At 45.7% G+C, this 24,573-nt stretch overlaps 1 protein-coding gene across 1 annotated transcript; it reads left to right on the top strand.

The window, feature by feature from the left end:
* The first annotated feature begins 555 nt into the window (after positions 1-555).
* Positions 556-21,986, top strand: CHMP4C (charged multivesicular body protein 4C). Its single transcript, XM_054018558.1, has 5 exons — positions 556-897; positions 14,951-15,128; positions 15,846-15,960; positions 18,303-18,411; positions 19,312-21,986. Exons 1-5 carry the CDS (start codon positions 702-704, stop codon positions 19,374-19,376), a joined length of 663 nt encoding a protein of 220 aa, XP_053874533.1. The 5' UTR covers positions 556-701; the 3' UTR covers positions 19,377-21,986.
* Positions 21,987-24,573: the final 2,587 nt, after the last annotated feature.

Raw genomic sequence — 24,573 nt, 5'->3', positions numbered from 1 at the left:
GCTCTGCAATCACATCAGCCAACTCCCCCAGCGCCCACGGATGCATTGCATCCGGCCCCTAGACTTGTGTATGTCCAGCTTTTCTAAATAGTCCTTAACCTGTTATTTCACCACTGAGGGCTTCTTATCTGCCCATCCCCTCTGCCGCTCAGCTCTCTGACCCCTTCCCCCCACTAATTGCCCATCTGTCTTGCATAGGGTTTGGGAAGGAGCGAGCAATGGGAGAGGTGATGCCTCAGGCTGGGGTTCCAGCTCCTTTTTACCGTCCAGGGTGCTGCCAATGGAGGGGAACATAACTGAACCAGGCTAGTGCAGGCAGGGTGAGCCCCCCAGTAACAGCTGGAGATGGGGGACTCTGGCCTGGGGCAGAGCGATCGCCGTCGATGGTCCCGCTTGGGGTCAGCTGACTGGGGCCAGGGGAAGAAGCAGCCAGGCAGGGGGTCACCCTGGGCAGCCTCCTCCCCCGAGCCGCATGCGCAGAGAGGGTCCAAAGGGCTCAGAGGAGGCGGAGTCTCTGGTGACACCTGGCCCAGGTGTGGGGAGCGTCACGTGGTCCCCCGCCTCCCTGCCCAGCAGCTTCCGCCTCCTCCCAGCGCTGCTCAGGCCGGTCAGTCGGGAAATGCCCGGGCCGCTGGCGGCTCGCTGAGCGACCCCCAGGGGCTGCAGCGCCGAGCCCGGACCGCCACTGCCCCCGCGCCGCCATGAGTAAGCTCGGCAAGCTGTTCAAGGGCGGCGGCCCCGGGCGCGCCAAGGGGCGCGCGGGCCCCACGCCGCAGGAGGCCTTAGCCCGGCTGCGGGAGACCGAGGAGATGCTCACCAAGAAGCAGGAGTATCTGGAGACCAGGATCCAGAGGGAGCTGGCCGCGGCCAAGCAGCACGGCACCAGGAATAAGCGAGGTGAGCCCAGCCCCCGCCCCCTGCGGGCTTACCCCTACACACAGAGCCACCGCCCCTGGGCAACGCCCCCACGCCCCGCCGTCACTGGCCAGCCCGCCCCCACGGGGGGCCTGCAAAAGCGCCCGCTGTGCACCTGTTGGGAGCTGTACGGCAGGTGCTGGGAAGTTGGCGGTGGGGGGGAAACGTAGCCAGCTGCTATTCTCAGGCCGGGGCTGCTTCCTGGCATTGGTGGTCTTTGTAGGGCAGTGCGATGCAGAGAGATCACTGGCTTTCAGTGTAAATGCCTGCTAGGCATGTCAGCTTGTTTGAATGGAAAACTATGTCTGTATTGCACATTACAACACCAGAAGCAGATGAATTTGGGTGTAATTCTCTCTCTCTTGGAGTGTGTGTGTGTATAGGGCAGGGCAGCACAGGGATAGTTCATTTTAGTTTATCCATCAACATGGCATTTTAAATGTTTAATATCCTGCATGAGTTTAAATACTTCCATGTAGAGACCAACTATGTATCAATCTTCATTGTGTTCCTTTTTATATGCCATATTTTGGTACAGAGAAAAAAGACACGATGGAAGGTCTTGTAGGAGAGTATTGGCTCATGCTAGAGTCTAATCTATTTTTAAACCTGCATATACATGGTGTTTGATTTCTTTTATGACTTCCTAGAGACTCTCCTGCTAAACATTAAACATTTTTGGGTGTGTGAAGTTAGAGGAGGTGTGTTTTCATGTTTGTACACTAGTGCTGTACAAGAAAAGCTTTGTGTAATCAATGCTTTTCAGCTTAATCTGTTCCATGCTCACAATAATTAAATTATCTTGCCCTTAACTAATTTATTAACTGTGGGCCAGATTGTGATGCCCTTATGAATATCGAATAGTACTTTGCACCCTACATTCTGTTGACATCAGTGGGATGTACTTGTGGTGCAAAGATTGCTCAACATAAATAAGAGCAGCACAGTCTGGCCTTAGGGAGGTGAAATAAAGCACCAACCATGCAGCAGAAAAATAGTAGCTTCCATTGCTGAAGTACCTGAGCATCTCCCAACTATTTACCGATTTATTCTTCCAACACTACGGGGAAGTTGGGGAAACATTTACAGATGTATATAAATGGATTAAATGATAGTCTATGGTAGAACTGGGAAATGACCCCACATTTCTCGACACAGAGCCTTAATCACTAACCATCTTTCTTCCTTTAGCTGTGGGAATAAATCAGCATTGTGGCAGCGGGATAGTATGGGCTTGATCCTGCTCCTATTGAAGTCAGTGAAAAAAATCCCATTAATTTCTGAGAGTGCAGGAGCAGGCCTTCTGTTGTCTTGATAAATAATTGAATCTCAAAAGCAGGGAAATCTGAGCACCCTTAGCAATAAGTTGACTAGAGTTGCAACAAGCTGTTTTTTCAGAAATTTTAGCCCCTTTAAACTTCAGTGTTTTTGCTCAGAAGTCCACTTTTAACAGCTCAGTGATGGGATTTTTAACTGTTTGAGCCAACTATGGTGCTGAAATTATAAAATAATCTTCAGTACAGGACCGCTGCCTTGAAACACGTTCCCCCTTCCCCAAATATCATGAGAGGCAATATTGTATGCAGTGTTGTTGTAGCTGTGTTGGTCCCAGGATATTCGAGAAACAAGGTGGGTGAGGTAATATCTTTTTTTGGAACAACTTCTGCTGGTGAGAGAGACAAGCTTTTGGATTTAACAAGATCTTTTTAGATCTGAAATTTAATATATCACTAAAATTGTGCTATGCTAGTAGGCAATCTCAGTGGTGGGTTTTCCCCTCTACTCGATCTTTCTACTGATGAATAATTTAAAGGCTAATGTCATGTAATTTAAATATATAGGAGGATACTTTGGAGAAGTCTCATAGAAGGCTGCTTATTAAGGGTAGCCTGCTGTGCTTTAGGTTTACTGTACTTTTCTCTAAGGATTATCAGGAGTTAAAGATTTTAATTAAAAAGGATTACTAGGTAGATAACTGTATAAGAACAACAGGAAAGTGAGTAAAGTCAACACAATAGATCCTTGCACAAATGACTGAGATATTGCAAATCGGTGGTTCTCAATCTTTCCAGACTATTGTATCCCTTTCAGGAGTCTGATTTGTCTTGTGTATCCCAAATTTCACCTCACTTAAAAACTATTTGCTTACAAAATCAGACCTAAAAATACGAAAATGTCACAGCACACTATCACTGAAAAATTGCTTACTTTCTCATTTTGTCTGTATGGAATTTTAGTTTGTACTGATTTAGCTAGTGTTTTTTATGCAGCCTATTGTAAACCTAGGCTAGTATTTAGATGAGTTGATGTACCGTCTGGAAGACCTCTGTGTATCCCTAGGCAGGGGTGGCAGGTTTGTATAATTTTTGGTGGTGCCCAGAACAGGTCCAAGTCCTGCCCCCCTGCCTGAGGCTCTGGGAGGGTGTTTGGGGAGGGGGAAAGGGCTCTGGGAGGGTGTTTGAGGGTGGGCTCTGGGAAGGAATTGAGGTGCGGGCTCTGGGCTGGGGTAGAGGGTTGGGGTGCGGGGATGGGCACTGAGAGGGAGTTAGGGTGCGGGCTGGCAGGGAGTTGCGGTGCAGGAGGGGGTGCAGGGGACGGTCACTGGGAGGGAGTTTGGGTGTGGGGGCAGGAGGTTGGAATGCGGGAGGGGCTGCGGGGGTCAGCCTGTGGGAGGCAGTTTGGGTGCAGGGTCTAGGCTGGGGCATAGTGTTGGGGTGCGGGAGAGGGACGCAGCACTTTCCTTGGGCAGCTCTTGGAAGCGACCTGCACTCCCCTCTGGCAGCAGCTCGTAGGCGGGGGGCCGGAGGGATCTCTGTGCTGCTGCTTGCCGGCACTGTCTCCGCAGCTCCCATTGGCCGCAGCTTGGGGCGGGGACAGTACATGGAGACACACACACACACACCGTCCCCAGGGGCCGCAGGGACATGCTGGAAGCAAAGCCAGGTGGGCGGGAAGCTGCCTTAGCCCCATTGTGCTGCCGGTGGTGGAGCATGGGCACCACAGGCCCATACAACTCGACACTCTGGCCCCCCGGTGTACATGTACCCCGGTTGAGAACCACATCGGTAAATGACTGAATTTTGCAAATTAGCTAGTGAACAAATAATAAAAAAACAAGTATACTATCCCCGAAAATATTTCATTTGTTTCGAGCATTGTGTGTTTTAATTATCATTGATATTTAATAACATACTAGTCAATATACTATGGTATATTTTGCAAAATAGTTAGTTGAAAGGAAAATAGATAATACCTCATTAATCTTGTTACATGAACTGGAGCTATAAGAAACGGAGTGAGTACAAGTTTGATTTTACTTTGCTTAGCTGGGGTTAATACTTCGGGGGTGGGGGAGAGTGGGCATTGGGGACAATTTCATTTGTAATTGCATGATCTGAGAGGCTTTATGTACCTAAAATAGGAGTGTCTGAGACAGGAGTAGGATGTACACTGCAGAATTTGGGACATCCCATACAGAATGCATACTGGCTGAACAGGAATGACCTCATTAGATTCCAGGTGCGTGAGTCTGAGCTTAGCTACACTAACATTAGTGAGGTCCCATTCAGGCCCCAGTTCTTCATAACATCAGCCAGCCCAAGAAATGTGACTTAAGAACTATAATAAAATAGCTACACAAATAGAAAGATATTAGAATCTGTCGTCTTCCTCACTGATAATTGTTGAGAATACAACTAATTCCTGCATCTTAGTCTGAAAGTAGCTACAAATGTAGTCATAAATGACTTCCACCTTTCCACGTTAACATCTCATTGCAGCTACACTAACTGTAGGGGTTTTCTCTCTGGCCAGGATACAAGTGCAACTTTTTGGAATTCTTTGTGTTGGTGCTGTCATTACAAGCTCTGTTTCCTTCCACAACAGCTTTGCAATCTCTCTGTGCACCATATACAATCACCTGTTTGTACTGAATTTCTTTGCAGACACATTGTGCCACATCCTCAGTTAGCTCCATTGACTTGAGTCAATTTGCACTACACCTATTGATCCCTACTGTGGTCTGGCCTTTTTTTTTCTCAGCACTCGGAGAAAACCAAAGAAATTGAAAGGATAGAAAGTGATCTAAAATATAATTTTAGAAATTGAATAGGTTTGAGAGAGGGGAGGAAGGTGAAGTTATTGGAAAGATGCAAGTTCCAATCAACAAGTCGATTACCATTGCATTCTCTTCATACTTCTGTATCAGCAGTTCAAACCCAGACGCAAGTCAGGAGTGGCCAAAAGTGGTTATTACTTGATGGTGATGTGCTTGCCCACATGAATGCATTGGTGTTCTCTGGGCAGTGTTTTGTGGAGTGGTTTCCACATCACAAAACCCACCATTAGCCTACAATTTCAGCAGAGAAACCAAGGACTTGAATGAGCATATAGAAGAATGAAACAACCTTCTAATGGCTAGAGGTAATACCTCCAGTTCAGAGTTGAGATCCATTGGTGAGGTAGGCTGGGGAAGTCTGCAAAGCTGCTGCCTGGGCTGCATTTATTTAATTAGATTGTGGTCTCAATCTGGCACTTTCCATGAACACTAAGAATTGATTGAAAAGAAATTGAACACGTAAAAAGGGAATAATCTTCTTTTGTGACCAGGAACAAAGTTTAGCTAGAACGTCAAAAGTCATACAGCAGATTAGTGATGACAAACCCTAGGTAGAGGCATGGGATAATAATAACCATCTTAGGACATTACTAATAGAGCCTGCCGCAAGTGTGGTGTTGATGCATTTGGGCATGCCTGGTGTTCTGACATTCCTTGTAAATGACTTAGTTGTCATAAGGTTACTGACGCTGAACAATGATGCAACAGTTTCATGTTACCACAAAACAAGTCCATCATCTCAATAGCAGGGAGTATGTCAGATGAGGAAGTGGATTGGCAGAGCTGTATGGGGAAACTTCCCCAGCACCCTTACTGTACCATATGTTACAGCCAGCATTCCTAGTCCTTTTTTTTAAGAATCAGACCCGAAATTGTCATGTGCTATTTGTAACAAATACACACAATCTTCTCCCACAAGTTTTTAAGAATTATGGGCCTGATCCTGATGTCACTTACACTGGTGTCATTCCATTAGCTTCTCAAGTTACTCCTTATTCGCAGCAGTGTGAGATTAAAATCTGACCCACTGGGTAAGAGAGAGCTAAATTAATCAGTACTCTTACAGAACAGATCTTGTGGGAGGCACACGTTGCTCACCGCCTAACATACCTCTTAATTTGAGAGCCCTGAGGATAGACAAATTTGTGCCAAATATCTAGTCTGATGAAGTGAGAAATTTTCTGTAATATTTTTTTGAAGTCTGTGTATGCCTCAGTTTCCCTCATTTGTTGCATTGCTACTCACTAGGGGGCAAAAGGTTTAACAAAAAAAGTTTTGACATTTTCACAATGAAGTGTGTTTTTTAGTTTTTTGGTTCAAAACCACTTTGTTTCGGAGTTTCTTTTAATTTCCTTAAACAACAAAATAATTTTAAAATAGTTGAAATCAAAGCAGTGTTAGCAGTAATTTTTATTAGAACAAAACATTTGATTTGACCAGAAACATACATACTTATTTTCCATTGTGCTGAAAATGTTGAAACATTTCATTTTTGGTATGATCCAAAATCTTCCTTTTTTTCTGCAATTAGCCATGAACTGAAAAATCCATTATTCACGCAGCTCTAGATACAGCACTTCCCTATCTCACAAGGGTGCTGTGAAGATAAATGCAATCAAGACTGCAAAGTGCTCTGATAGTACGGTAATGGAGACCCTATAAGTAGTATAGCTAGACAGGCCAAGTGATTCCTGACACCTCAGGAGATTCTCTGCTTCAGCCTGAGTGTGGCTCAGCATAGTGCACCTGATCTTGAGAGCTTCTGAGCCCTGGTAGCTGCCACTCACTTCACTGGGAGCTGCAGGTGCTCAGAACTTCTTAGGAGCAGACTAGTATTAACACAACGAGGAGTCCTTGTGGCACTTTAGAGACTAACAAATTATTTGGGCATAAGCTTTTGTGGGCTAAAACCCACTTCATCAGATGCATGGAGTGAAAAATACAGTAAGCAGTGATATATATATATACACACACACAGAGCACATGAAAAGATGGGAGTTGCCTTACCAATTGGGGGGGTCAGTGCTAACGAGGCCAATTCAATTAAGGTGGACGTCGGCCATTTCCAATGGTTGACAAGGTGTGAGTATCAGCAGAGGGAAAATTACTTTTTGTAGTGACACATCCACTCTGTCTCAGACATCGAGAATTGTAACATTCAAAAACCAGTAGGAGAGCACTTCAATCTCCCTGGACACTCAATAAGACTTAAAAGTGGCAATTCTTCAACAAAAAAACTTCAAAAACAGACTTCAAGGAGAAACTGCAGAATTGGAATTAATTTACAAACTGGACACCATCGAATTAGGCCTGAATAAAGACTGGGAGTGGATGGGTCACTACAAAAAGTAATTTTTCCTCTGCTGATACTCACACCTTCTTGTCAACTGTTGGAAATGGCCATCCACCTTGATTGCATTGGCCTCGTTAGCACTACAAAAGTAATTTTCCCTTTCTTGATATTCACCCCTTCTTGTCAACTATTGAGAATAGGCCACTTCCACCTTAATTGAATTGGCCTCCTTAGCACTGACTCCCCTACTTGGTAAGGCAACTCCCATCTTTTCATGTGCTGTGTGTGTGTGTGTGTATGTATATATATCACTGCTTACTGTATTTTTCACTCCATGCATCTGATGAAGTGGGTTTTAGTCCACAAAAGCTTATGCCCAAATAATTTGTTAGTCTCTAAGGTGCCACAAGGACTCGTTGTTTTTGCTGATACAGACTAACACAGGTACCACTCTGAAATTAGTGTTAATGTAAGCTTGTTGTTTCCTGAAGAAAACATAGTTCTGTTCCTGGTTAAATTGGTGTTACATTTATTTTCTCAGATTATACTCTGAGTCTTCCTGCCTGGCTCTATTCTTTTTCTGAAATCTTTGGAATGGAGAACATCCTTTTTCAGTCTCATTCTGTGAAGTAAGTTTATCTCCTCTGCTCATTTTCTTTGCTTTTTGATGTCATTTATTCCTTTACAGCTGGGTTATTTATTATACAGTAGCATTTCTGAGAAGAATTTCAGTACAATTCTACCATCTACTTGTAAAACAGTTACAAATGTTTAAGGAGTCATATGTCTATGCAATAAGGGGGAAAAAAAAAAACCCTAAATCAATTGAACATTTTTTTTTTTGAGACTTGGAATCTATGAAATGTAGAAATTCAAATCTGAGATTCACAGGGAAGCTTTAACTCCCTTGCCTTTATGTATTGCAATACTGCCTCTTATGTACATGATCACATAATACTGGGCAATGTGATAACTAGCAAATGTGGCATTCAGTTCACAAATATGGGTTAATCAAGTGGGGGCATGGGAATGTTGTATATGTGACGGGCTGGATCACAGAAACCCCCTTGGGGCTGCCAACTGATGTGCAAGACTACTACTGCCCAAGCTTTCCCTGCCAGCCTGGGACTCCAGAGACCTGCCTGGCTGTGCCAGGCACGCTTGCTGGCCACAAACACAGACTCAGGTCTAAACCATGTCCCACAAACTGCAAGCTTAATTGAAAGCAGCATAAGAAGTGTTCCTGTCTTGGGCATCTGAGTGTTAAACTCCCAATGGAATCCAAACCCCAAATAAATCGTTTTACCCTGTTTAAAGCTTACACAGGGTAAACTCATAAATTGTTTGCCCTCTAACACTGATAGAGATGCACAGCTGTTTGCCCCCTTTCAGGGTTAACTCTGGGTTAATTAATACGTGATTTTATTAAATACAGAAAGTAGGATTTAAGTGGTTCCAAGTAATAGCAGACAGAACAAAATGAATTACCAAAAAAAATAAAACAAAACATGCAAGTCTATGCCTAATACAGTAAGAAAACTGAATATAGATAAAAACCTCACCCTCAGAGGAATTCCAGTAAGCTTCCTTTTACAGACTAGTCTCCTTCTAGTCTGGGTCCAGTAATCACTCTCGCCTCCTGCGGTTACTGTCCTTTGTTTCAGTTTCTTCCAGGCATACTTTGGAGGTGGAACGGCTATCTCTTGAGCCAGCTGAAGACAAAATGGAGGGGTCTCCCATGGGCTTAAATAGACTTTCTTTTGTGGGTGGAGACCCCCCTCCCCCTGCTGATCTGTTAGCGCAGCCACCACTGCGTGTCAGCTCTCGGCCAGCAGGGGCCCACCCCTGATTCTGTTTCCAGCTGGCACTGGCTTCAAGCTGCTGTGGTGGTGAGTGCGGGCAGGCGCCAGGCGGGGGCTGGTTACGTGTTGCCTCTGCTGCCCACCCATCAGCCCTTCACATGCTTCCCCTCTGGCTCTCCTCTCCCTGCCTTTTCCCTTCACCCCACCCAGCTCCCCGTGTCCTCTATATCCCCTCCTGGTGGGGCGCATCCCACTCCCAGCACTGTATGGAGAACTATCCCCTGCTCAAAGCGCTCAGTTCACCAACAGCCTGGCAGGCAGACTCCTCCTTCCCCCCACCCTGCCTCTGGCTGGGTCAGTGCCCTGGAAAAGCCCAAGACCTTCTGGCCTAGGGTGCTGGCCAGGAAGAGCCAAGCCCTGCATGTGTGGGACTTTGGCACAGCGCTAGCACAGGGAAATCTTTCTGCCCCTCAGCTAAGCTCTGGAGTAGTGGGATGGGACCGGGGGGGGGGGGGGGGGAACCTGCAGGCTCCACAACAGCCCCCCGGACAGGGGCTTAGCACTCCACCACACCCTGGGTCTTGCTTCCAGAGAGTACAGGGCTGTTCCGGTCCCTAGGCACCCTCCCCAGCTGAGCCACCTCTCTCTAGCCAGGTTTGCTGAAGCCCTTGCAGTCAGGTTCCCTGGGCACTGGTGCACAATGCATCCTTAGGGCTTAACCTGGGGTGGGCAAACTTTTTGGCCCGAGGGCCACATCTGGGTATGGAAATTGTATGGCGGGCCATGAATGCTCATGAAATTGGAGTTGGGGCACAAGAGGGGGTGAGTGCTCTGGCTGGGGGTGGGGCCAGAAATGAGGAGTTCAGGGTGTGGGAGGGAGCTCTGGGCTGGGATTGAGGAGTTTGGAGGGTCGGAGTGGGATCAGGGTTGGGGCATGGGAGGGGCTCAGGGGTTTAGGCTCCAGGCTGCGCTTACATCAAGCATCTCCTGGAAGCAGCAGCATGTCCCTCCTCCAGCTCCTACACAGAGGTGTGGCAAGACGGCTCTGCACGCTGCCCCGTACGCAGGCACCACCCCTGCAGCTCCCATTAGCTGCAGTTCCAGGCCACTGGGAGCTACGGGGGCAGTGTGTGGAGCCCCCTGGCTTCCCCTACACGTAGGAGCTGGAGTGGGGACATGCCGCTACTTCCGGGAGCCATGTGGAGCTGCAGCTCGTGCATGCAGAGCGGCCCCCAACCCTGCTCCCGCTCCCCGGCTGGAGCGTGGGAGTGGGGCAAGCCCCAGATCCCACTCCCCAGCAGGAGCTCAAGGGCCAGATTAAATCAGCTGGTGGGCCGGATGTAGCCCAGGGGCCATAGTTTGCCCACCCCTGGATTAACCCCTTCCTGCCTATGCTGTGGCCGGAGGTGGCTTTGTTATGTCCGTGTCCAGCAGAAGCCTGGAGGTGTTAGCAGCCTTTTGACACTCTGCTAGGGTTACCATATTTTGTGCCTCCCAATGGAGGACACTCCACGGGGCCCCGCCCCCTCCCCAAAGTCTCCGCCCCCTCCCCTGCTTCCCGCGAACATTTGAGTCGCGGGAAGCCTGAAGCAGGTAAGGGGGAGTGTGGGGGGAGGAGGCGCGGCCCAGGCTGTCCCCGGCCCTGGGGTGCCGGGCCCGGCCCCCGGCTCGCCCAGCACTGCGGTCCCCGGCCCGTCCCCCAAGCCTCCGGCCCGGCCTGGCACCGCCGGCCTGCCCGGCCCTGGCGGAGCCCCCGGCCAGGCACCGCACCGCGGGCCCGGCCCCGGAGCCCCCGGCACCGCACCACGGGCCCGGCCCCCGAGCACCCGCACCGCCGGCCGGTGTGTCCCGATTTTCCCGGACATGTCCGGCTTTTTGGGCTTTCCCCCCGGACGGGGATTTGGAGCCCAAAAAGCCGGACATGTACGGGAAAATCCGGACGTATGGTAACCCTACACTCTGCGGGCAGGAACGGACAAGCTGCTTCCAGCCACAGGGGTCGAGGACGGAGAGATGAACTCTGCAAAGACACAGGCCAGGTCATCCCTTCACCCCCTCCTCCTCCCTTGCAGCTGGAAGCAGCTCCTGTCCCTTCCCTCCCACACAGGGCCAAAAGGCTGCTGCTGGCCACATTCTGGTGTGAACCCTGTCAGAAATCTGGGTGTGGCCCTGCGTGCCCCTTCAGCCCCCCACGTGTTGCCTTAGGAAGATGTGGTGCCAGGTACCAGGAGAGGTGGGTCTGTCCTGGGGACCCAGTCAGGCACAGAGGGCGGAGAGTGCTGGACAGGGAGGGTCAGGTTGGTTGGTCACCCCTCCTGTGTGAGAGAGGTGTACGTGTGTGTGTGTGTGTGTCACTGCTCCCCAGATGTGTGGTGGAGTAGGGGGTGTTACCCCTCTCCACGTGAACCCTAAAGTCTTAAAGATAAGGTAAATAAAAAGAATCTGACTATGCAGTATTTCTTTTTTACAGCGACTCAGTCAACTTGATGATAATTTGAACACTTGTACAATTGATTGGCATTGAACTCACTTGAATAACAGTAATTTTACCATGTGTCCCATATTCAGATGGGGAAATATGGGCACTCTAACACACACACCATTTTTAAGTTCCACAGCTCAAAAATGCCTTCTTTGTCTTATTAATTTACATTCCCTCACAACAGACATTTCCCCCAAATTCATGTGTACTTTTCTGCCACGTGGCACCATAAAATACATTGATATAGCGAAAAATCTTTTATCCAGAGCAGTTGAAAGCTGTCTGTGTTATGCAGGAGGTTAGAATACCCTTCTAGTCTTACAACTGTGAATCCATGATTAAGTAGCCCCTAAAAAGGGTTGAGTGAGTGATTTTGAAGCAGGAGAGCTGAAGTGCTTTGCACTTTGGGAGCAGAGGGCAGTAAAACAGCATGAAAAATGCATGCAAGTGTGTGTGTGGTGGGGGGGGGGGGAAGATTCAGAGTGAAGTTGAAATAATATGTACGTAGGTTGTGGAAATTCTGGTTCCGACTGTCAAAGGGTTTTTTATATAATGTCAGCTGAGACACATTATCCCAATTCAGTACATTTGTAGTCACTGGACCAGCCTAGCAAAACTGGGTGGATCTTGAATCTGAACATTCCAATTTTGGGTACTTTTGAGTGGTGGGACGTTGTAACTACAATTTCCTCCTCCCAAAACACTTTGCTGGCGGCACTGCAAGATATTTTGTATTTCAGAATCTACCTAAACATTTGTCCTCGTACAACGGATAAGACACAGTGCAAGGCATTCATCAGTAAAACACAGTGGATTTCAGTGCACTTCCACATATGGTGACTGTTCTGAACCTATGTAAGGGGCCTGGCTTCATCTGTGGGTGTAGGTACCACAGTATCTAGATTCAGCATTATCGCAGATAGGCAGTCTGAATGAAGCACAATAGATAATCTTCTCAGTCGTCATAGAGTCAGAGACTTTAAGTAGGGTTACCATACGTCCGGATTTTCCCGGACATGTCCGGCTTTTGGGGGCTCAAATCCCCGTCCGGGGGGAAATCCCCCAAAGCCGGGCATGTCCGGGAAAATCGGGAGGCTCGGCCGGGACCTCTTTGTGCGGGGCCGGGGGCATGGTGCCCGGCCGGGAGCCGGGCCGGGGGCCAGGCCGGGCCAGGGTCGCAGTGCCGGGCCGGTCCGGGCCCACGGGACCGGGCCCGCGGGGCTGGGAGCCGGGAGCCGGGCCCGCGGGCCGGGGAGCCGGGAGCCGGGCCGGGGAGCCAGGAGCCGGGCCGCGGGGTTGGGAGCCGGGGGGTGCGCCGGGGGTGGTCGGCCAGGGCCCGAGCCGACCCAGGCTGGAGCTGCCGGGGGCCAGCCTGGGCCGCGCCGCGCCTCCTTCTCCCTCCCCCCCCCTTACCTTACCTTACCTTACCTTACCTGCTTCAGGCTTCAAGCAGGGGAGGGGGCGGAGACTTTGGGAGGGGGCGGAGTTGGGGCGGGGGCGTGGGCGGGGCTGGGGGCAGGGCCGGGCCCCCCGGGAGTGTCCTCCATTAGGAGGCACAAAATATGGTAACCCTACTTTAAGGTAAGAAGGGACCATTATGATCGTCTAGTCTGACCACCTGCACAACTCAGGCCACGGAATCTCACCCACCCACTCCCGCAACAAACCCTTAACCTAGGTCTGAGCTACTGAAGTCCTCAAATCATGGTTTAAAGACTTCAAGGTGCAGAGAATCCTCCAGCAAGTGACCCGTGCTGCACGTTGCAGAGGAAGGCGAAAAAAACCCAGGGCCTCTGCCAATCTGCCCTGGAGGAAAATTCCTTCCCGACCCCAAATATGGTGATCAGTCAGGCATTTGGTGGCTAGTTATAGCTCCAGTGACATGCAGTATTACAGTCATCTTCTAGTCCTGCAGCAGCTTCAAAAATGAGATATGAGTGAGAAGGAAGAAAGAAAGGAGTGTGACAGGGTGTAGGAGTATCACTTGGTCCATAATACACAAGGGGTTAACTCCATCGCTTTCCTGGCACAAGTGCCTATGAGGAAGGGTTGTGTAGGGCTGCTGCTTGTTTTCCCAACCCAGGCAGGACTAACACCACACCCAAGACCCTTTCCCTGAGCAACACAGGCTGCAGGTGCCTCTCTCTGCTCCAGGGCCAGTCTCAGGAGCCAACCTCCCTCCAGAAGATCTCCCTTCAACTGAACTCTCTCAGCCCTTTATAGGGATAACTTGACCCCTTCCCAGCTGGGTCTGATAAATCCCCCAATGTCTGTTCTTAAAGGGGCAGACTAGCCTGCTGGAAAGACAGAAGTGGGAGAATGCCTGTGGGAAGACAGCTGTCCACACCCAGGGCTTGAATGAAACCCCTCCTCAACCCCAGCATAGGCCATATTTTCTTGTGTGTGTTTTGCTTATGCCTTATGGTATCTTTATGCTGCTGTGCTCCCACTGAAAAATCCTGTTTGTTGCTGTATTATTTCTGCTGAGTCACAGAGATAGTAGGCAGTGACTGAACCTTGCTGGTGGTCTTGATGGTCTAGACAGTATTTGGTCCTGCCATGCGGGCAGGGGACTGGACTCGATGACCTCTTGAGGTCCCTTCCAGTCCTAGAATCTATGAATCTATGTAAGGGTCAGGGATTGGCCCCTACAACCGTTTTTTGACAAATAGATCCATCTAAAGCATGTTGAGCCCCAAAGAAATCTGACTCCGCCCTCCCAGCTAATTGACCTATTTGGCTAGGTGACTCTGGATTTCTATTGCTCCTGCCACTTGCCAATTCTAGAATGTGACTTTCAAGGAGCATCACTGACAGACACCAGCAGTGATGTGATAGTTTCTTTCTCCATCTTCTTTGGTTTTCCTGTTTTCCAGCCTCCTTTTCCTTCCTTCTCCTTTTTTTTTTCCTTTTCCTGTTTTCCAGCCCCGCTCTGATGCTCCTTCTTTTCCTCCTGTCTTGTCCTGCTTTATGCTTTGACCTGGTGAAACTCAGGGCCAACTGCAGCGAAGGAAGATGCTGCCTCTGGACTCCAAGCAATGCTGCTTCTCTCTGATACACAAGAGGTGCTAACCTATTTCCACAGGGTAGATTCGTGCAATAGCAGAACAGGCAGGCAGACCACGGAGCAGTGCCTTTTATGGAGTAGGTCCTGTTTTCCCTCTGTTTATGTGCCAGTGCTTATAGATAACAGCTTAAAATAAGGCAAGAGAATGTGAATGCTTAACTCAGCGTCTCCTAAATTATACTTTGTTCCATTTACACTGTTCACTGTCACTGAATCTCATATGTGCATTTCAGTCTGAAAAGACAGTTAACTGTCCTTTCTGATTACACAATAGCTGCATTGCAAGCCCTGAAGAGAAAAAAGAGGTATGAGAAACAGTTGAGCCAAATTGATGGGACGCTCTCCACCATTGAGTTCCAGCGGGAAGCGTTGGAAAATTCCCACACCAACACAGAAGTGTTCAAGAATATGGGCTATGCTGCACAAGCAATGAAAAAAGTGCATGAAAATATGTAAGTGCATCCTGTCCACTTCCACAGTAGGGGGTTCAGTGCTGTAAAACTCGCCCTCTGACTGTATGGATTAAATGTTTTAGTTTCACTGAGACACCTGGTTCTGATTTTGTTTTTGTTAATGTTTAATGTTCGGGGAACGCTCCCGATATTGGAATGTTATATTTGGAAGACAAATAGCTTGTCTCAACAGCAAATCTGAAAGGTTGCCCTACCGTCCTACGAAGTGCACAGGGATGTTATTATTAGGTCTGAATTGCCTTTGGGAGGTGCTGAGGGCAGAGAGAGCAACAAAAGAATAGCACTTAGGAGAGAAGAGTCCATATTGCTCCTCTAAGTCTCTAAATGGCTGTGTAATTCAGATTTTTAAAGGTGTTCTAATTTGACCCCAGTTTAGCAAAACTATTCATGTGCTTAAAGCCTGTTGAAGTAAAATCAGTTCTATTCAATATGGGGTCTTATACTCCACCCCCCCACCACTGTAGTGCATTAAGGGATGGGACTAACATCTGCCATGTTTGACTTGTCAACTTCTCACATGCTTAAAGATCGGCATGTGCTTAGTATCTTGCTGAATTGGCACCTTAAATTGGAGACTTTCTGTATTCAGAGTTTTTATTAATAAAGGGACCAGAACCTTTTCAGACCAGGTTTTCCCAAGGCAGATGTGGTCTAAGAATGTGTATTTTAAAAACAGTTTAAATACTATTTCTCTAGGGACCTAGACAAAATTGATTCTCTGATGGACGATATCACTGAACAGCAAGCAGTTGCCCAGGAGATCTCAGAAGCTATTTCAAACCGAGTTGGGTTTGGTGATGAGTTTGATGAGGTTAGTATTGCAATGAAGTCAAGGATAAAAGATGTACCCGCCTAATACAGTGATTATTTTATTGTGTGGTGATTTGTTTTAAGCCTTTTTTCCCCATGCAAGTTGTGACAAAAATTGCTTGGATACATTTAATCATTTATAATAGATATTTTTAAAAGAAGTTTTGATCTCACAAACTCGCTCTCCATGTTCTTACCCTGTATGTGTGGACATACCTGAAATGTGTGATTTGCAGTGCTCCAAATATACACCCAGTCAAGTGTGGGTCTATCTGGAGCACTGAACGTCAGTATTTGTATGCCACATTGTACTGTTTGCAACTCTAAACGCTCAAGGCAAGACTTTGAAAGGTATTTAGTTGCCTAAAGATGCAGATATGCTCCTCGTAGGATTTTCAAAAGTGCCTGAGCGGGTTACGTGCCAAACTTTCTAATTGACTCCAATGGGAGTTAGGCACTTTTCAGGTGCTTTTGAAAATCCCAATAGGCATCTGTTTGCATCTTTAGGCATCCAATCTTTGGAAAATCTAGGCCTTAGGGCTTTATCCAATGCCCGTTGAAGTCAGTAGGATTCCTGTTGACTTTGGGCACTTAATCAGGCCCGTAATTATTTTTAAACCAAATTTTTTTTCAAATGTAAAAAATACTAATTCTCACTGCGGGCCTAAGGGTCTGATCCTGTGAAGTGATAAGCACTGGAATCAATGGAAGGTAGCAACTGATTCTTGAAAGCACTCAGCACCTCTTGGAATCAAGCTCAAAGTCCATGGCAAGTTGGAAGATTTTTATATATTGATTTTGAAATGATGAGCACTAAGAATTGTTTAAACCATGTCCAAAGCAGTAAAATAACTCTAATCGCCTTTTCCACCCCAGCTGAAAACAAGCATACAGTGTTCCAGTCCTCTATACCTCTATATCTATCTATATATATTTTTTAAAGATTTTAATACGTGCCTCAAAAAATAACCATCCTTTGTGTTTATTTTTTTGCCCAGTTCCTCAATATTTAGCCTTTTGGTGACTTGTTAAAGAACAATGGGTTTCTTTATTTTGTTTTGTTTTCCCATTGACTTTTGCTAAATGAAAAGACAGGATATGTAATCTGTCTTCTTTAGAAACCTTTAAACCACACTGGATGGCTCTCTAAAAGATATGCTGTGGCCTGTATTATGCAGGTCAGATTAAATGATCATAGTCATCCTTTCTGGTCTTAATTAGAGCCAGTTGGGAATGTTTTGACAAGACATTAGTCCGTCAAAATGTCCATTTGCCAGAACTTTTCACAGAAGAAGGGTCAGTTTTGAGAAATTTACTGTTTCTAAATTTTTTTTTTCAAATGACTTTTTATTTTGAAATTTAAGCTAATTTGTATTATGTAACAAAACACCAATGGGTTTTCCAATCCTCTTTGTTAAATTAAAACTGTTAGTTCAATGGCATCAGGTGAGGAATTTCTGGTAGAGATGGATAAGTATTAATGCAGTTATACAAGGCACTGATAAGACCTCACTGGACTACTGTGTACAATTCTGGTCACCCATATTCAAGAAAGATTAATTCAAACTGTGACAGGTGCAGAGAAGAAATACTGGGATGATCAGGGGAATAGAGAACCTATCTTCTGAGAGGAGACTGAGTATGTCTACACTGCAAAACAAATAAAAACCCTTGCGGCAGCAAAGCTCAGAGCCTGGGTTAACTGACTCAAGCTTGCACTATGGGGCTAAACACAGCAGTGTTGACATTCCTTTTCGGTTTCAGAACCTGGGCTGCAGGCTGCTATTTTTAGCCCCTGCAAGCCCAAGTTAGTTGATCCAGGTTCGGAGACTCGCCATTTTTTGTTTTTGCAGTATAGACAAACCCCCCCAAAAGCATGTCTCATTTAGCCTAGCAAAACCAAGGCCGAGAGAGGATATTACAACCCTCCATAAATACATCAGGGAATAAACACCAGGGAGGGAGAAGAGCTAGTTAAGCTAAAGGACAATGTTGACACAAGGACAAATGGATATAAACTGGTCATGAATAAATTTGGACTGGAAACTAGAAGGTTTCTAACCATCAAGAGGTGAGTGGTTCTGGAACAGCCGTCCAATAGGAGTTGTGGGGACACACAAACTACCTGGTTTTAAGATGGTGCTTGACATATTTATGAAATGGATTATATGACGGAGCTGCCTGAGATAGCTGGAGACTGGACATGATGACCCAAGAGATCCCTTCCTGTCCTATGTTCCTAATGGTACCTTGATTAGTGATTGTGGTTTGAGATGCCCTTGATGTTAACTGAACCCATTGCTTGAAATATAACTTTGCAAATGATGTCTTGCTTGCATTCAGGATGAGTTGATGGCGGAACTGGAGGAATTGGAGCAAGAAGAACTGAATAAGAAAATGACGGATGTCAGATTGCCAAGTGTCCCATCCACATCGCTGCCTTCCCGCCCTGGTAAAATGCCTGCCATTTTAAGTTTCCTTTAATTAAGCCGTGTCCTGAGAGAGAAGGGGGAAGAGAGTGAAAGCTCAAATGAAGCATTTAACTCAGCTTTAACTTTTAGTGTAGTCTTCTTACCCATTTGTTGTGCCTGCCCAGATGAAGTAATGGGGTGTATGGTTTGGTTCATGGAAACATTTAGGACCAAATTCTGTGCAGGTGTAAATGGCTGCATGTCCTCTGGCATTTGTTTGGCCTTTAACATAGGTGTGGCAGTATTTTCCAATGACTCATAGGTAGGTAACCCAGAAATGGGGAGTTATTCCCCCCCTTTCTGGCAAAGCAGCCATTTGTTTCTTTTGAAATAGGAGGGTGACCTGGATTCAGAACATTTCAGTAACATGGCTCCTTCTCCTGAAATTTGCCGCTGATCTTGTATTTACCAGCGAATTAAATGAAAGCTCATAAATTTACAGACATAGCTTCAGTTCCTTTCCTTATGGGCCACGCTTGCTTCCTGAACAGTATCATTCTGAAATCAAGCAGTAGCTAATAACTAGACACACAGCCCTTCTTTTTCTAGAGTCCTTCTGAACCATTTACTCTGAGTTAACTTTTATCCACTGATTTATTTTTCCCCACCTTGTTCCAGTGTTTAGGGCTCAAAATACCTCCCATTGAAGTCAGGGAGTTGAATCAGACCCATAATGTCCAGGGCTGTAAGTGAGCTACTGGTGAGAGCATAATGGCTGTGCACTTAGTCTGCCTACTCCCTGGGCTACCATATTTAGCTCACTATTTGGTAAATCGCTTTGAGATACCTCTAGGCTGACTAGCATTACACAAATCCTGCTGCCAGTGAATAAAATGGCTCTGTTACTTGAGTCACTGATTATTGTTAATCTCTCACTGTAGCATCCTCCAGGAAGAAAGTGGAAGATGAAGATGATATGAAGCAGCTGGCGGCTTGGGCTTCGTAACATCAGACTGCAGTGTTTAGAACAACAGGTTTCTTACAACACACATGTAAAGAGTTGCAATAACGTTTTGTATGCTTAACAAGTCAGACCCAATTTGATCACTTGTTTTACTTTTGGTAGGGCCAAATGATCTTAAAAAATAATAATAATAATTACTTAACTTCAATACTATTTTTAAATGTTTTGTTTTTTTAAAAGAGATTTTCAGGACTTGGCCAATCTTGTATCATTTTTACAGTGAAAAATTCAGATGGAATTTTTATTAAAAAATAACTTTTACTGGGTGGAGCCTTACTACAGAGTATTTTTGTGAGAGACTAAGGCCCTATGTACACACATGACCAAATTCACTGCTGGAGTGAATGTTTGAAATGTAGTAACGTCATAAAGGCTTACAAGCAGTCAGTTTGGTTCAGAGTATTTGAAAGCTACCATAAGCTGCTCTGAGCACATGGACCTAATGGGGCTGCATATGGACACAGAGATCACCCACCCAGAGCATCTTGCAGTATCAGGGTGCCAAATTGTAAGCTCCTTGGGGCAGAATCTTCTATGGAAGGCTTTGGGATTTTCTGTGTTATCTGCCCCCCCCCCTCGTAAATCACCATATACACCTATATAATTAGTTATAATCAAGGTTTAAAATCAGTTCAGGCTCATTCAGTGAAAATAGTTTGGCTCTCAAGTGTGACTAGGGGAAAACCAGAGTGTAGAATTAGTTTTAATCTAGGTCCCTACCAATTTAAAACTGATTCCGCTAATTCTGTTAAAGACCGAGAGGAGTTGTGGCCTAACTACTGCTTATATGCCTCCCAACTTAACTTTTCCAGGATGAGTCTTAACTTCATATTACAGATTGTTAAAAGAAGTCCTAGTGGGACTTGTAATGCTGTAATTTCAAAATAACATTGGTTTCCAAGCATTCAGTTCCTGTACTGAGACTTGAATGGAAATTGTATTGAAGTGTTAATGTTTGAAGTTTCTTAACTTCTTTTTTTCACTTCTTGGAATGTGAGTGATTTATTTGTGATGTTCATGTACAGTATTGCACAACTGATTATTTTTAGTCTAAAGTGCTGAAGTACTGTGTATGCAGAGAAATCAGAACAAGCAAAATTAAACGTGCTTTTCTGTCAAAGTGAATTTTGATGTTATCTGAGACCTTCTGACTTAGTAACCCACTGCCATCCGTAGTGAAATGGTGAAACACTTACATTGGGGGTTTTTCTAGAGTACTGGAAATCAAAGTAGTACTGATCTGGGTTTCTAGTTTTAAAAATTATAATTGATAATCAGGCCAGCCAGGAAACAGTGGACAACGGGGGTTCTTTATCCTTGTAGCAACAGCAGATTAACCACTTAAGACTCTGTGCTAAGCACTTTGGCCTCACACCAGCAAATGACTTCAGTCACCATTCTTCTGTACTTAATGTTAAGCATGTGCTTAGGTGTGTGTTACTGAATAAAGGCCAGAGTGCTCAACATCTTGCTGGGTTGAGCCCTGTTAATGGAATGGAGTGGATTCTGAAATAAGACTGGCTGGATTCTCCTCTTTCTTACACTAGTACAGAACTATTGTAACTTTATTCACTTCACTGCAGTTACTTTTGGTCTATGTAGGTATGAATGGAGAATCAGGTTGTGTACTAGGCTAAGCAGCTAAGAGACCTGTTAGGCCTAGTCTCGGCTAAAGGGAAAAGTCAATCTAAGCTATGCAATTTGAGTTACGTGAATAGCATAATTCAAATCGACGTAGCTTAGATCTACTTACTGCAGGGTCCATGCTACGCAATATCAGCGAGAGATGCTCTCCCGTCGACTCCCCTTACTCTTATCGATCAGGTGGAGTACAGGAGTCAACGGGAGAGCGACTGGTGGACTGCCGATGCATTGATTGCCACAGCGTCTATCCTCCGGTAAGTGTAGACAAGCCCTTAGAGAAAACCAGGTGCATGTGCAACTCTGTTCCAGAGCTAGGAGGCACCAGAATGGATCTCTTTCTGGAGCAAGAAAAAGAAAGCTGGAACTTCGTAGGTCTCTATTTTAAAACAGTGTATTTTAAATTTAAAATACATTATGGAAACTAATACAGTAACAGTGTCATTCAATTATATTGCCTTCTAAAATGCAAGACAAGATACTGACGAGAAGCTGCTGGGACTAAGGTGTTTATTAAAATATCGAATCTTCTGCATTATTCAGATCTGTCTTCTATGCGTTTGAGAGTCACATTTTCAAGATTAAGCAAACTTATATATGTCAATGTACCTAAGTTATGGTTAAATTGGGTAACAGTGATGGACTACTCAGACACATAACTGGCCATGTGCTTGCACAGATCTGATCACTGTGCACACCTCTGGCATTTCTATACATAAGTTAGGCAGTGCCAATATGTTTACATGCTTAGTTTGGAAAGACTGGCCCATAACATCTGTTTTTTCCTCAAGTTAGTAGTTTTCCAATACTTAGCACATAACCTATTCAAAGTGCTTGACTAACACTAATTAAATACAATGTACATTTGATTGTACCTTTTAGAAGTAACCAGAGATATTTGTATTGCTATTTAATTTCTCTTGAAAATAAAGACATGGTCCCTGCTGGAAAGCTTTCTCTGTGTCTAGTTGTGTACAGCACTCATTTCTATCGGATCTAAGCCTCCCATAAGTATCTAGATATTAACAACCAGCGACTTTTTGATCACTGCAGGCAGGGAGTCAGCGTCCTTGTGACACAATGAAAAAGGCAGCATAGAAATCCGCAGCATACCTTCAAAGACTATAGGGGACTCTGGAGTCCACGTTGTTTTAAGTTAGCAAAGGGCAGGGCAATACATAGCCATATCAATAACACAAATTCTAAAGGTGAGAAATCTCACTGGAGAGACCACCACAAATTCCCATGCACCCTTGGTAGGCTAAGAGAATACATCCAAAGATGTATATGAATCTTCCCATTTCAGACTACCGATGACTTTAGTCCACTTCAGAAAATGCAAACGTGCTGCCTTTGTGCAGGAACCTTTCCTGTGATCAGTTCAGAGGACAATGGAAAGTTCAGAGGCCAGTCATTAGCTTGAGCAAGCTGGCACTACAAACTGCAGAATTCCAGCTATATTTTCACCTATGTCCTGGTCCCGTGAAGTACAGGGCACCCTCAGCTCCTCTTGATCTCCATGGGAGTTAAAGGTGCTCAGGCCTTGGCTACACTTGCAAGTTACAGTGCTGTAAAGCCTCCCCCAGCGCTGTAACTCACTCCCCGTCCACACTGGCAGAGCACTTACAGCGCTGTATCTCCCTGGGTACACGGCTGCAGCAGCACTGTACTAATCACCTTGTCAAGTGGCCAATCCTCTCCAGTGTTGTGACTGGCTGCAGGAATGCGGAAGTGCCGGTTTCAAAGCTCATACCACAGAGAAAAGCAAACCATTTGCAGCTGGCTTTGAGTGAGTAAATGAATGAGCAGGGGGCCGGGAGTTCGGAACTTGCAAAATAGAGAGCTGACATGCTCCAAAAAGCACTCTCTCTCCTCCCACACTCCCTGTCACAATCCACCCCCCTGTTTTGAAAAGCACATTGCAGCCACATGAATGCTGGGATAGCTACCCATAATGCACCGCTCCCAACACAGCTGCAAATGTTGTAAGTGTGGCCACACCACTGCCCTGGCAGCTGTCAGTGTGGACAGACTGCAGCGCTTTTCCCTACTCAGCTGTACGAAGACAGGTTTACCTCACAGCGCTGTACAGCTGCAAGTGTAGCCAAGGCCTTACTGCTACATCAGAGTTGCTGAACCTCTTGTAGAATCCGGCTCTTAAAGAATAAAGCCTCTGAAGGCCTGGGAACCATAACCTGCAATCATCCAACTGAGATGTCCTAAAGACCCAAGTAGGATTGCTGAGACCTAGGGAGTCTGAGATTTGGATGGTCAGACAACTGTTCAGGAGCAAAGATGCCTCTTTGCTCTAGTCCTCTTGTCCAAAGCAGTCAGAGCATAGCACTGACTGGCCAGAATCTGAATGAATATTTTGATATTTAAGACTTTTGAACTGATGTACTTTCAGTTGAAAGGCTCTGTGTGGTCACAGGGCCAGATCCCCAGGTGCACCAATCAGTCTGCCACTATTGAAATAATTGGAGCTATAGCTACAGCTGAAGAGCTAGTCTTTATGTGCAAATTCAGATCCAATTGAAAACTGCCTTTCTTTTTGAATATATGTCTCTCTTCTGTGCCAAGATGGTATTTGTTTAATATTGAAGCAGAAGGACTTGCTAGAGCCAACCTGCTACTGTGAGAGTATTCTCCATTAACTTGGGCATATCTTACAAGCAGGATTTTAGAAGCATAAGGTTCACTATAGCTGACCCCGCTCTGTGAAACCTCCGTTATGAACAATATTTCTCTTAAGAATTTTTTTTTTAAACTGGGCTTTGACACTTTAATCTGGGTATTTTCAAAAAGGGAAATAATCTTTGTAAAAATAATTAAATGTTAAGTTTGTGCGGTTTGTGTAAATTAAAAAAATAAATATTGTGGTGTCTTAATTGATCTATAGAAGTTTTTGCTTATCTTATTATCTAACCCGTCCTCCCTACACTTTAATTCTGTTACCTGGGCTGAGCAAACTTTTAGTGTTTGAGTTCTCCCTCCTCCCGCCAAGTCTTGTGAACAATTTTGGGAGTGGCTGGGGGGAGTTCTTGAATTCAAAAGTTTTTCCAAAAGCAATTCAGTTAAAATATATATTCTAGTTAAAGTGATGCATGGGCTACATTCCTGGAGATCTTCAGGGACCTTCTACCCTGCAGAGAAAATTCTACTGAATTAGAATGAGCTCCTATAAAGCCAGATTCTCCTTTTCTGGAGTTTTAAGGAAGACATGCTGAGGTGTTCTCTTGTTTATTGGGATTTGTGCCCCTTTGGGGTTTTTTTATGACTTAAAAAGAGAGCCTGAAAGAGATGGACAGATGCAGGTTTTCCCTCTTTCTGAGGTTGCTAGAGATTGTCTCAAATAATACATATTTTGGACTTTCAGATCTCACTTGTCAAATCCACAAAGATGACCCTTCTCCAAAATGTTCATTAGACATTGGAGTTAAAGAGGGGTCAACACAAACATGAGAGAGTTTTAAGCAATCCAATTTAGAATCACATAAGGGAGGATATCAAGTTGGGTAGTTTATGATGTGGTGCCTGA

Source organism: Malaclemys terrapin, chromosome 2 (genome assembly GCF_027887155.1).
Source record: "Malaclemys terrapin pileata isolate rMalTer1 chromosome 2, rMalTer1.hap1, whole genome shotgun sequence".
Classification (NCBI taxonomy): domain Eukaryota; kingdom Metazoa; phylum Chordata; order Testudines; family Emydidae; genus Malaclemys; species Malaclemys terrapin.
The sequence above is the reverse complement of the archived record's forward strand: the minus strand, read 5'-3'. Positions and strand labels throughout refer to the sequence as shown.

Coding starts and splice junctions, on each gene's coding strand:
- CHMP4C (XM_054018558.1), top strand. CDS start 702: ATGAGTAAGCTCGGCAAGCTGTTCAAGGGCGGCGGCCCCGGGCGCGCC. Junction 15,961..18,302: donor TTGGTGATGAGTTTGATGAG/GTTAGTATTGCA, acceptor GCTTGCATTCAG/GATGAGTTGATGGCGGAACT. Junction 18,412..19,311: donor ATCGCTGCCTTCCCGCCCTG/GTAAAATGCCTG, acceptor CTCTCACTGTAG/CATCCTCCAGGAAGAAAGTG.